Below are 13,105 nucleotides of genomic sequence, written 5' to 3'. Positions count from 1 at the left end.
AGATTTCATATTTTCTTCTTGCGGGTCAAGCGGGTCAAATTTTTTGAGTAAAAAAAATCAGTTTATCCGCGGATTGGCGGGTCAGCGGGGCGGGTTTGATCCGCAACCCAGCTCTAGTCGCAGTCGTCAGCTCCTGTTTTTTTTTTAAATGTCTATAAACCCACGCGCGAAGAGAGCAGTTAATTACACGCGCAGTTAATTACACGCGCGCCATGTATAAGAATGTATGATATGACGCTAGCTAGAACACAATCCATGTATAAACTAACAATTAACCTTGTGAAGTTCTTTAACTTTATTTACACAGCTGAACTTTTGTTCTTAATTTCTTATAACATCTCTTTTATTACAAAACTACCAATAGCTTATTCGCATATCAACAACTATGTATTTGTATAATCAAGTATAGGAGACAACGGATTTTCTATCGATTATCGTAAGAAAATTCACATTATACATAGTTGGCTTTCCATATCCAATCACCCTCTATTAGAAAATTAACTCTGTATATATATATACGTATCTTCACTTATCTGGGAGCTAAACTAATACATAAGCAATAAAGATCGAGATTGATGATTGTGATCAATCATGGGAGGAGAGAAGAAAGACTGCACATTTCCAGATGATGTACAGACGAGCCCTTTGCTCCTTTATCTGCTTCGAATACCTTTTCCATGTTCTAACCTTCGTACTGCTGCTGCAGCTCAACACAACCGTCGCTGCCATTGTGATCCTACCGAGAAAACTACCGAAACTGTTGGTTTTGATGGTTTTTGGCTGCTGGAGGGATTAGATTGCTTTATATATAGTATATATGCTCTGCTGACTGGAGCTTGATGCATGGAAATAATTTGGTGTATAATGCGTATACAAATAGGATAAAGATACATAATTGAATTGAATAACATGGACCTACATGTTTGTAAAACATACATGTGGTGCATTAACCATTAGCTTCGCTTTTGTACTAAAAATCTTTTGATTAGTATCTATCATTGATTGAATGTTCACTGTTTTTTAGGAATCAGGTATTTTCTTCTTTTTTTAATGAAAACAAATATTATCAGTTTCGAGATTTGATATTTGCGGTGATGATACTGTTTGAACAGACATTTTCTGTTCATGCACACATGAGACTTATAATGATGGAGCTGTGGCTTGTGGGGTCTTGCTGTGTTTGGTGGGAATTCGATGATTAATTAAGTACAGTATATATTTTGGTAGTTAAGAGTATGAGACTGAACTAATTAGTTATGGATTTTTGTTTAGGGGTTCTGTATCAACGTTCATCTCACCAAATCACTCGTTTGATGCCCCCTTTGATATAAGCTTTCCATTTGAACGAAGGGGTATCAAGGGAGGGTTTAAATTATATTTTTTTTAATACTTGAGGTTCGGGCCGAAATCTGTAATCCCTAAATTCGAAACTACAATATGTAATATTAGTTTCGTTTCGGTGGTTATTCAAACCATGAACTTCTAATACAATGGTCAGAGTTATTTCCACTCGAGCTAAAGGCATATTGTTAGATTATGGTTTCATTATTAGGTATGTCATATAATGTGTAAGGGTGTTCAATTAATTTTCATCCAATATGAAAATGAACGGGTATCTTTATATGGGTTGATTTTTTTTGGTATAACAGGAAAACAAAACTAATATATCCAAATCAAAATGATCCAAAATAACTAAAGTAATTGGTAAGTTCAAATAGTTAAAGATGTATTCGATCTAACACAGACCCATAAAGAACTGTTTATCTACATCTAAAGAAAATATAATAACCAAAACAAATTCGGGACTGAGCATATTAATTAACAACTTTAGTTAGAAGCATTGCTAAAAAAAGACCTCGTCGTGGAGATAGATAGATAGATAGTACATCACAAGGTGCGATAAGGTTAGTTGAGTAGTCTATAATTAATGATTACTACCGGATAGGTGGGGGTCGTGTGTTGACAAGAGTATTAATGATCAATAATCCTAATATTCAGATGAATTGAGAGCAAACAAACACACAAAAAGGCAAACGAGTTTGACAAATGACAGGTGATAAGAAAGTCAGGAAGATGAATGCACCACCAAAAGAGAGTGGTCAAGCAAAGCTCTCCTTTTTCACTTTCCTACTCAACTCTCTCTTTCTCTTACACTATTATATCTTCTTCTTTTTTTGTGCACTTCACTATTATAGATTTATATCTAAAACAGAGCACGTGTGGATGATGCGCCTAATTCAATCAATACATTACAGGTGGAAAAAGGTTCTTATCTAATACATGAGACAAGATTTAATAGGTGATTGTAACTCCAATTATTAGAGCATGATTAACCCACAAACTCCATTGGGTCTCTTAATGAATATTTTACTAATTAAATATAACTAAGAACTTTGTTTAAAAAACACTTTGATTCGTACCCTCCAATGCTAGTTTCTTATTTAGGGGTTCCTAAGAAAAAATAAAAATTAAACATGTCCAAAGCATATAGATTGGAATGAAAACAATCTAATGTTGTTAATTCTAGGAGGAGACTTAACTCATAGAACATACCTCAAGCAGCCTCAATTACTGCCTGCTACTAGGATGTTGTTTGTGGTGAGGCCTTGAGATGTTTGTATATCAACCTGAAACTCTTTCAAAGCAGCATCGCCTATGTTTTCCTGATGAAAATAAAAACTGATTGATTACACAAACAATCTGCCAAGACTCAAGCTTTTTTACACAGTAAGTAACTGACCTTTGAAGGGCTTTGATTCAGGCTTTTGTTCCGCTGCTTTTGAAGAAGAAGAAGAAGAAGGTTTTGAACCTGGGATAGGACCTTTAATTGCGAAATATTTCTTCTTCTCCTAGTCGAAATAAAACCCAGGAAGCTCTGAAATCAATTTTTTCTAAAACCACATCAATCTCAGGAACTTAATCTAGAAGAATTATTGAGGAGGAAGAGGATTCAGACCTGGTCTCATGTTGTCGTCTAGGCACCACCTCTGTTCTCTTTGTGGCTGCAAAAACAGAGTATTGGAGAGAAGTGCAAGGATGGAAGAACATGACAAAGGACCTGTGCGCAACACATATTCATGATCACTTGGTATCATCATCAATCACAATCTTGTAATTTTAGCCTGAAACAAGAACGAAACAGAATCAATTACACACATACATGTATTGTAATAGTGGGATAAAAAAGAAGAAGAAGAAGAAGAAGAGAGGATACTCGATCAAAAGAAGAAGCAGCTGACTCAACAACATCATCATCATCTTCGATAGCATCACACCGATTGTCATATTTAAGAAACCCACAAGAAATTAAACAAAAGCAACAAAACAGAATCAATTGACAGATAAGTGATTGCTCCGATTCTTAATTTATCAGCAACAGACTGTGTCCTGATAAGTGATTGCTTTGATTCAGATGTAATCAGAGGAAGAGAAGCTTACGCTTTGAGAAGAAGCCATGGGAGGATTGGGGAAGCGAGCTGGGTCGAAGAGGAGAGTGGAAGAAGCAAGCTTGGGAGGAATTCATGGAGCGGATGAAGGATAACGCGGCGCAGAGCCAAGGAGAGATCACGAGAGAGAGAGAGAGAGAGGCGAGTTGATTTCGGGAGAGAGAGAAAGAGACGTCAATGCCCAACACGTGTCTCATAAGAGACGTGTCTTCTGGACCCTAATTAAGAGACGTTCTTTCTCTATTTACATAATTTTCTTTTTTTTTAAATCTTAAAAACATTAAAAACCCACCATAGGAGACCGCGTTAATGGTGCTCTTACCATAGAAAGAAATATAGTATACATAACACATGTTCTACTTAAAATTCCTTCTGTAGAAAAACAAGTAATATTCTTTAGTTTCTTTTTAGTTGATTTTTTATATTTATAAATTATCGAGATAATCGTTGAATAATTAGTTCGGAAGATCAAATGCTAGGCCCAAAGAGGCATATGGAAGCTACACAGGGTTGTGCTATAGAAACGTGTACATCTTCTTCACCATATAAACTACAAAATGAGTGATATCAAAGAGTAAGAGATAACTTCTTCAAGAGCCTCTCTGTGTCTTTTTCTTCAATGGCTAAGTACTTGGAAACGCTCCATCATCTCCGAGGGCTTTCTTGATGTCTTTCTGTTTGGCAGAAAACATGAATGAATTCACTAACCGCTCAGACACATGTATATATATATATATATATATTACAAGAGATGACAAAATACATTTGTAAAAGACAAGAGTTACCTCGATGGAAAGAGGTGGAACAGTGGGGCCATAACGATCAATGACTTGACCATCTTTGCCGACCAAGAACTTGGTGAAGTTCCATTTGATCCTGCTTCCAAGGAATGACGGTTTCTTTGACTTCAGGAATTTGTAGACTGGTGCTGCGTTTTGACCATTCACACGCACCTAAAAAGGGTAGTAGATAGATTATATTGGGTTAGTTTTATATACAAATCAAAGAAAATAACAGAGATGCATCAATCAATAAAAGTGTTGACTTTGACTTTTTAAAACAAACATATTGATGTCAAACTACTAACAACATTTCCAGAGCTGGTTCTTCTGTTTGGTTTCTAAAAAAAGATGGTAGGTACTTAGGTAAGGTACCTTTTGGAAGACAGGGTACTCAGCCTTAAACCTGGTACAAGCAAATTCATGAGCATCTTGGCTAGTGCCAGGCTCTTGGTTCAAAAACTGATTGCAAGGAAACGCCAATATCACCAACCCTGAACAAACAAACCACAATCCATTCATCAATAAAAAATAAAAACAATTTATAAGCATTTTCATGGTTATAAAAAACCCTGGAAGAATCATCAAAATACCTTGATCTTTGTATTTCCGGTAAAGTTCAGTGAGCTGTGTGTAATTGGTTTCAGTGAAACCGCTGTTTCCCAAACCCAAGAATCAATCAAGTGATACCAACAACAATCCCAAAAAAAAAAAAAGAAGGAAGAAGTACCATTTAGAAGCGACGTTGACGATGAGAAGAACCTTCCCTTGGTAAACGCTAAGGTCAACCTCCTTGCCAGAGCTATCCTAATTCCCCACCGCCAAACGTTACAAAAATTCAAAAGAAGATTATCAGAAACGCTTCATCTTCTCGAATGTGTGGTGAATTGGATTAAAATAATTTACTAGTACTATTTATTCTCGTAATAGTCGATAATACAAATAATAAAAGAGGAAAAACCTTGACAGTGAATTCATGGATAGATTTTTCGGACACTGATACTGAACCACCCATCTTCTCGCCGCCGGAGCTCTCGAACCAAGTTCTACGTCTGTTGTTTGTTGCTGTCTTATCCACCACCTCCTGATTTTTTTTAAATAATCCCAGGAGAGTGGATATTCCATTTGAATTATATCAGTTTTTTTTTGAAGTCTTAATTATTATTAGTATTTAGTATCATTATTATTAGTATTATACACAGGCTGGTTTGTAATTTAAATAAAAAAACACAGGCTGGTCACGCGTTAACGCCGGCTTTATTTGTTTGATAATTTTCTTTGCTGTCACGTTGATATATATTTTTCTATATATAAAACTGAGTTCATGTCTTTGATTTTCCTATAGTATTCATTCCACTTTTTAACCAAAGACATTACACGCTAAGCAGGCAGCAGCTAATTTACTCAAGTCTATATCATTCGAGTGAACACATTACCATTAGTAACAAAACACCCACATTGGTGGAGTTGGGTAATAAACAGAGATATTAAAATGCCATTACTACTACCTAAATAAATCACTCCTTTTCTCATCTCTCTCTACAATAAGGCTTTTACCCAATATTTTCACGACTTCTGTTTTTGTTTTGTTGGCAAATACCATCCATCATCATATGTACACTCTCGCTCTCTCCCTTTTCCTTCTTCACAAAAAAAAAGTCCCTAGACAAGCCTCCAATACACCTCGAGCCAAACTCACTCTTCAAATTACATCAGACATAACCTCTGTAACTCACCTTTGATGCCACGTGCCTGGCGGATCTACAAACCACACAAAACAAAGCTTACTTAGAGCCATCAGAGGGATCAGGTTTCCTAAACACTAGGCCACAATTCCAGCTTATTAGAATGTATTGTACGGCTAACTACTGATTCAGTTTCTGGGAGAGTAAAGAACGGCATGAATGTCCATATTTACCTCTCATTGCTACTGGAGCAGGACCTTCTGAATGCGGCTTATAGTGAAAAGAGTGCCTATTGTTATATGCACGCGGAGAATGACTCCACCTGTCGTTCTCAAACCTTCCATACTCACGATGATGGCCACTGTGTGAGCTGGATTGATAAGGGCCTCTTTGTCTGTCATGATATCGTGGACCTGCAATACGCAAAAAAGCATCCATGGCAATATTAGCATGCTTGACCAAGTGTTTGTAGGATATATACATCCGTTCATATATGCCGTGCAAATGCATCCAGTTTAAAAGGGTAAAAGGAGCCCACCATGAGAATAGGGCGGATGGTATCTCCAATTGTCTCGACTCTCACATGCCGCAGGCCTCATTCTCTCATGGCCATCATGATAATTCCTTTCCTCAAAATCCGGCGTGTAATGAGATCTGTGAGGGTATGATGGACCTTCTCTCCGCGGCTTTCTATGGTGCTCCGGCTCCATATATGAATAATAATGATGTGAAGGCGGAGGTGGGGGATAAGGCCCATGCTGGAAGTTGGAATCCTCACCATGTGACAAAGATGCACGGGAACTATACGATGACTCAGGACTTCGGTAATGCACAGGTGGTGGATTCATCCTTGGAATATCTGCCTGATGATCTCCCTGGAAAAAAATGACCAGCAATGACTTCAGTCAACACTATCTTTAACCAGAAAGATTCTTAAGCAAGAAAAAAGACGCACATGCATGCTGGGATATCCTCTGCAGTCGAAGCCATTTGAGTAGGAATCAGACATGGCACACTGAGCATTCTGTGAAGGGGGAGCTAATGGAGATGACGAGGTTACGTCCTGATGTGAAGTGCCAAAGGCAGGCTGGCAACTTGCAGACTCTGTATTGCCAGCTTGATCAGTGGGTGCACTGCTTCCAACATCCCAAGGTGGAGCCACGTCTTCCATTTCAAGCTCGCCGTCAACATCTTCAAGTATACGGGTATGCCTTTCAGTAATGGAGGGTGTGACATGTTCTTCAAGGATTCTGGACTCATGTTCGGGGGTGACAGACTCAAATTCACCATCCGAGTCACTTCCTTCGTCTTCAACCTTGAGCATTGCAGGCATAGAAAATCCATCAAGCTGGAGAGTCGAATTACTGATACAGAAAGATGAATTGAGTTATGACACTAGAGAATAAAAAAATAATGATCCGAAGACGAATATCTCACCTTCCATATTCATCAACCAGTATGCCCTCCATATCTCTAACGGGGTCATCCAGCGCCCTTTCTGTTCGAGCCGAGCGCCGAGAATAGAGGCAAGCAGGAACGTTACTATGTGAATCAAGTTCTCTTATATGATGACGAACAATAGATTCAGGAAGGATCCTTCTTTCGAGCCAAAGCTTTAAAACCTGCAAAAGAGCAAAAAGGGTGAGAACTAATATTTAATAAGAAAAAGAAGAGCTACAAATTATCACACACCTTCAAGCATTGTTGCCGGTTTTCTTGAGTGGTAGCTCCAGCTGGGACAGCAGCAGCCAATAGGCGAGGCAGCATAACTTGAATGGATGAAAGATAAACCCCACCAGCGTCACCTGAAGAAAAAGACAGTATTCACAAATTTAACTCGTCACTGAGACCTCATGATGCGACTAAAGTAAAACGTTAAATATGTAACTCACCACTCAGGCCTTTGGAGCATTGAGCAATAGAATCCACAAGGAAAAATAAGTCCACCCTTCTTTGTAAATTTGACTCACTTTCCAAAGTATGAGCAAGAATTTCCATGGCCTAATACAAGACATAAACATTCTTAGCAACATAGGCCATTGTTCTGCACAATATAGTATTTAATAAATCCTACAAAATCACAGTGTAAACAAGTCCCTTTGCTCATGTAAAAGGCAGCAGATAAGAATATAAGGCTTTCCCTATATCTACGCTGCCTAGGGTTATTGGATGCCTAAGAGCTACGGCATCCTAAAAACAGCATACAAAAACAATATACACAAGTAAATTGGTAAAGTTGGTCTCTGTTTAATTGAGGCAATTAAATATTTGGATAATGTAGATAGTGCTTTACCAAAGGACAGATCCAGTTATTATGATATCAACAATCTATAATAAGAAGTTGTCTCCAAAAAGCAGAAAAGTTGGATTCACCCATATAACATATTGCATCAACAAATAAGAATATCACAAGCAAGAAGAACGTCTCGTACCTTTGCCGACACACCAAATTTCACCAAATCCATAGCCAAACGTGTTGCGCGGCCAATGGTCTCCTTTGTCCTCACCAAGGAGCTAAGTGCCGTCTCAAAAGATTCAATAGTGAATTGCACATCAGAGATAACAGCTTTCTTCACCTCAGTTGCACCTATTTCATCTTTCCTTTCTTCGTTGACAGTTTCATCACTCATAGGTTTCTTCTCACCAAACTGAACATTGGTGCTCTGCATACCATTTGCACTTTCTACAGTAGAAATATGGCAAACTGAGTTGCTATGTGGAATACCCCTTGCAGGAGAGTCTGGAGTTAACCTCATTTTTTCAGGTGAAAGGTTCTCAGATACTGAGACAGAATTGGTGGCTTGGATCTGCTCTTTCTGCTCATCCGTCTCACAGCTGTCAATGCACACGGACATACAATATTATAAGCCAGCCAGTTCTGTTAAATGGGAAAATTGATGAATAATGACTAAACTCTGAAGAGACTTAATCTAAGTGATATTTTCCTAAAACTCAATATGCTTATCCTCTACATAGACTTTCACCGTAAGAACAAGTTAACCTTCAGTCAAAGAAGGGAAATGAAAGCTACACAAAAGTAAAAATAATATGGAAATGGGTTAGTATGCGAGTCTAAATATAGAGACTCCATTCAAATATCCCAATGTGTTTGTAGAAGTTATTCTAATTAGTAAAACCAATAAGAGACATCATGGTATCAGAGATTAGCATAGGAGGTAGAGGGACAACATCAGTAGACTGACCTCTTTTCCAGCTTTTTGTTCTCCTCAGCATCCTCACAGTGGCTATATACCGTTTCACACTGAGGTTCCGCTTCTTTAACTACAATATAACATTCAGTAGCACAGGGGGCTGGATTCTCTATTATATGACCTTGTTTGCCACTCTCAAGTTCTTTATCCAGAGTACGATTGTTTTCAGTTTCCTGCATTTTGTCAGCCTCCTGATTATTGACCACTGAACAGAACAATTGAGAATGTTCTACAGCTTGGGACTGAACATCCTGAGCGATTTTATCAAAAATCTCACATTTTTCTTTAAGAGAAGAATCCCCAACAACGACTAATGAATTATCACAAGAATCATTGTCCTGGCTTTCGTGTTGGTGAGGAGATTGAGCAGGTACCGATGATGCTGTCATATCCAAACCCGGGCATAAACTTGGCGGCTTATTTGCAAATGAATCCACGGTATCAGAATTCAAAGGGAGTCCATTTTTCTCATTTTGACGTGTGCACTGCAAGTCAATAGAATCGGATTCAATGTTTAGACAGTTCACGGTTTGCGATACCTCCGAAGAGCCCTGAACAACTTCAGAAATACGAGTGTTCCCTTCTGGCGAACTGCCAAGTTGATTAGATTGTGCTCGAGTTACTTCATCATCTGGCGCCAGGCTAAATTCGTTCTCATGAAACTCCGTAGCAGCTTTTTTATCTCCTACAGTCTGAACACATACCTTATACGGAGACATTCTGCCAGAAGGTTTCTCCATATGAGAAGGCCCTACATCAACCATATCACCTGGGACCTTACCAGATAACTCAAAGCTGTTAAATTCTTTAGCCGCAGAAGTATCTTGACCAGATACAATATCATTTTCATGATCCACAGAAGGGCTTGGCTGCATGGCTGCACTTGTTGGAGAGTCTTTGGATGATCTTTCTTCGAACTGTGAAGAGGCATTGCCCTTATCATCAGCACAAAATACTCTACTCATCCGGACTCTGGCTCGCTTTACCAGAGGCAAGTGTTCATCACCATTCTCTCCACAGGGCCTCTCATTCAGCGTTTCATGAGAATTTTCAGATCCCTGGCAGCTATCACAGGCCTTGGTCCCAAAACCTTCTATTGCTTCAACTTTAGCAGGAGGGTCAATAAGGTCACTGGCTTCACGTTTTCTGGTAGGCTTCCTCTTCTTCCTCGTAACCATGGTACTAATTTGGAAATCAAGCCCCTTGCCAAGCTCATGACTTCCTTCACAACCCTCACCAACATCATCAGAATGCTCAACTTTGGAACCAGAATCCACACCATTGCCTTCATTCCTACTATTATTGTCAGACTCAACAGTAGCAATTTCAGATGCGTTCTCTTCATCAGATCCGTGCAAATTTAGAGCTGATGAAACCACATCATCTGATTCAGAATTACCTGACCTTCGGATTCTCTTTCTCCTTCTTAGATCTGCATCATCTATATCATCGGCAGTGTGGCCACCATCACTGCATTGACGCAGGGGCCTTTGAAGCCTATCCAGTTCCAACCCTGATGTTAGTTTGGAGGGCTGAACCGGTAATATTATTGTCTGTGGAGCACACTTTTGAGACCGTGCCGTTTCATTTCTTCTCTTTGAAGAATGTATAGCTGTGTCACACAGATCTTTAGCTGCTACATTAAGAGAGAGACTGTTGTGACGTAGAGCTAGCATTTGTTCAGCAGCTGAAGCATCCTCGCTGAGAAGTGTTGATTCATCTTTACCATGACTAGAATTTGACTCTATTTGAGTGTCAAGTCTTGTACCAATAAGATTTTTACAGGCCTGAGGCAGCTCAATAGTATTCCCAGAGCTTCCAACAGTTGTTTCGTCAGCAGATTTAGGATCATTAGCTTCGACCTGCTGCTTCAGCTTCTCGAAACTCTCTGCGATCTCTTTAACCGCGCGAACAAAATCTGAACCTTTGGCATGCCGTTTTGTCAAAAGCGATTGCTTCTTCTCCTCCGTAAATGATTCTACATCAGCAGGATTGCAGAAAGCTCTGCATATACACCAAAAATGATTACTAGGTTTGTAACAGGGAATACAAAACGTTTAAAACAGATCTAGAGCGAAGAGCAGAAAGATCTAGAGCGAAGAGCAGAAAGTGAACACAGCTTTACAACCTTAAATTGATTCAAGTAAATTTATTTAATTTAATAAGAGAGCAGCTGTGCTAAGATGCTTTCTTCATCGTAATTATACATCAGAATTCACATAACCGTGGGAATGAATGATGCAGTAAAAAGAACATTCACTAAATGTTGACGCAAATCTGCAAAGGAGATGATAAACACTTTACAGAAAATTCAACATACGAAACGCTTAAAGTGAAACTGAAACCATACGTAGAAAAAATAAGTTCAACAAGAAGCAATGTTGTCAACTATCTGGAAAGAAACCCATAATTCCGCACAAGAGATGAATGTGATTGTAAACCAAGTAAAATTAGAACTTAGTGGCGTATGTTTGAGAAAGTACATCACACCAAGAATACCCTGCCTAGCAAGAACAGTTAAAAAAATTGTATGGCCATAAAGAAGCTACCAACTTGTACGTCCTAATCTAGAGAATACCGATGCAAGAACCAGAATAAATTTCCTGGAGAATGAGAATCATGATAAAATGAATAAATATGCTCAAACGATGTAGACAATGACCAGAAAGTGGAGAAAAACGTCGAAGATGGAAGTAGTAAAAGGCAAGAAAACTCACATCTGTTGAGTGCCGAAAAAGAGAACGAATACTTTCTTCTTATCGGCAGAGTAGCCCCACTTATCTGGTTCGCTAACCTGCAATAAGCAAACAAGAAATTGGCAAACAACTAACAGTCGATGTATGATCATATGAAACTAAGGATCAGTTGTCATGTTATCACGATTTGACACAAGTAGCTGAAGAAAGTGGTAAACGAAACTATGGTATCTACTAGAAACTATGGAAAATAATTCCTCACCAAAAATTCATGTAATCTGCTAACAACTAGATAAAAGACATAAACTCGATAATAATCAAACACCTAATTCTAATTAAACCTGTCTAACCGCATCTAGGGAAAAAAAACTCATTATGAGCAAGAGGCGCCATAACAAACAAACAAAAGCTAAGGGAAGGGGAGGAAGAGAAAGGCACAAACCGCGGCAGGCCAAGCAGGAAAGCCTTTGACTTTGGCAAGAACGAGTTCCCCAACCTTCCACTCTCGCCTGGCGGATGCTGCAGCCTTACCACCGCCTCTCTTTCGGCTCGGAGCCATCAGGGAAAATCGACGATTCTAGCAGATTCCGATGAAGAGATTGCAGGCATTGAGTAATCAATCCCCAATCCAGCAGGCGAGCAAGAGGCGTGGTCTCGTAAACCCTAATCGATTGCTGTGGATTTGATTCGGCCTTTGTGGTAGAAGAAGAAGAAGAAGATTCGCACACGAAATCGAAAAAGAGGATTGTTTGATAGAAAATTGTTAATGGGGTTGGGTCGGTGTAGGGTTTGCACATGTTTCAAACTACATGTATTAGCGTGCGCCGCACATGCGTATGTTAGCTTTTCTGTTTTATCCTACTCACTTCCCACCTGCTTACATTTTGGCGCACAACGCCTGAGAGAATGTTAAAAACATTTGGTTCCTTCCTTCACGGATATTTCATTTGTGTGTTGTATAACATGGATTTAAAGCCTGCTTCTTTGAAACTTATGAGAAATCATCAAATAAGCATCGATTCTGGGGAACATCTTCCACTGAAGACCTTTCTTTTAAATTGTTTTCTCTGGTGAAAATGCTAACTTCGTTCATAGTATAATCACGAGTTAGCAAATATAGTGTTTGTAGATTCTTAAACGTTTGAATTATTATAGCGCAACAAATTTTTATGATTCTCATCTGCGCACAGAGATCTCACTTGAGCTTGAATTATCACCAGCTCAGAGTTTATCTGTGTTCAAAGCAACCAACGAACAATCACGAAAAGTATATATAAAGACCATCGG

At 38.9% G+C, this 13,105-nt stretch overlaps 3 protein-coding genes across 6 annotated transcripts; all 3 read right to left on the bottom strand.

Annotated features, from left to right (window-relative positions):
• Positions 1-271: 271 nt before the first annotated feature.
• On the bottom strand, positions 272-3,663 carry LOC111199265 (small polypeptide DEVIL 14-like). Of its 4 annotated transcripts, none has more exons than XM_048735701.1 (5): positions 3,215-3,663; positions 2,957-3,122; positions 2,741-2,875; positions 2,554-2,663; positions 272-783 (listed from the first exon to the last, which is right to left on the bottom strand). In XM_048735701.1, exon 5 carries the CDS (start codon positions 727-729, stop codon positions 586-588), a length of 144 nt encoding a protein of 47 aa, XP_048591658.1. In that variant the 5' UTR covers positions 730-783; positions 2,554-2,663; positions 2,741-2,875; positions 2,957-3,122; positions 3,215-3,663; the 3' UTR covers positions 272-585. The 4 variants fall into 4 exon arrangements, with proteins under 4 accessions (XP_048591658.1, XP_048591657.1, XP_022544675.1 ...); XM_048735700.1 differs by having other exon boundaries at positions 272-780; XM_022688954.2 differs by having other exon boundaries at positions 272-748.
• Positions 3,664-3,893: 230 nt separating this feature from the next.
• On the bottom strand, positions 3,894-5,399 carry LOC106353331 (probable glutathione peroxidase 5). The gene is made up of 6 exons (XM_013793075.3): positions 5,187-5,399; positions 4,956-5,032; positions 4,819-4,880; positions 4,601-4,719; positions 4,232-4,399; positions 3,894-4,120 (listed from the first exon to the last, which is right to left on the bottom strand). Exons 1-6 carry the CDS (start codon positions 5,238-5,240, stop codon positions 4,070-4,072), a joined length of 531 nt encoding a protein of 176 aa, XP_013648529.1. The 5' UTR covers positions 5,241-5,399; the 3' UTR covers positions 3,894-4,069.
• A 199-nt stretch (positions 5,400-5,598) lies between these two features.
• On the bottom strand, positions 5,599-12,609 carry LOC106353330 (protein HUA2-LIKE 3). The gene is made up of 11 exons (XM_013793074.3): positions 12,261-12,609; positions 11,840-11,916; positions 9,114-11,126; positions 8,343-8,745; positions 7,803-7,911; positions 7,603-7,715; positions 7,348-7,532; positions 6,866-7,274; positions 6,449-6,785; positions 6,144-6,323; positions 5,599-5,986 (listed from the first exon to the last, which is right to left on the bottom strand). Exons 1-11 carry the CDS (start codon positions 12,375-12,377, stop codon positions 5,958-5,960), a joined length of 3,972 nt encoding a protein of 1,323 aa, XP_013648528.1. The 5' UTR covers positions 12,378-12,609; the 3' UTR covers positions 5,599-5,957.
• Between the last annotated feature and the right edge of the window lie 496 nt (positions 12,610-13,105).

The sequence above is a fragment of the Brassica napus genome, chromosome A7, assembly GCF_020379485.1.
Source record: "Brassica napus cultivar Da-Ae chromosome A7, Da-Ae, whole genome shotgun sequence".
Classification (NCBI taxonomy): domain Eukaryota; kingdom Viridiplantae; phylum Streptophyta; class Magnoliopsida; order Brassicales; family Brassicaceae; genus Brassica; species Brassica napus.
This window is presented reverse-complemented; position numbering and strand designations above follow the sequence as displayed.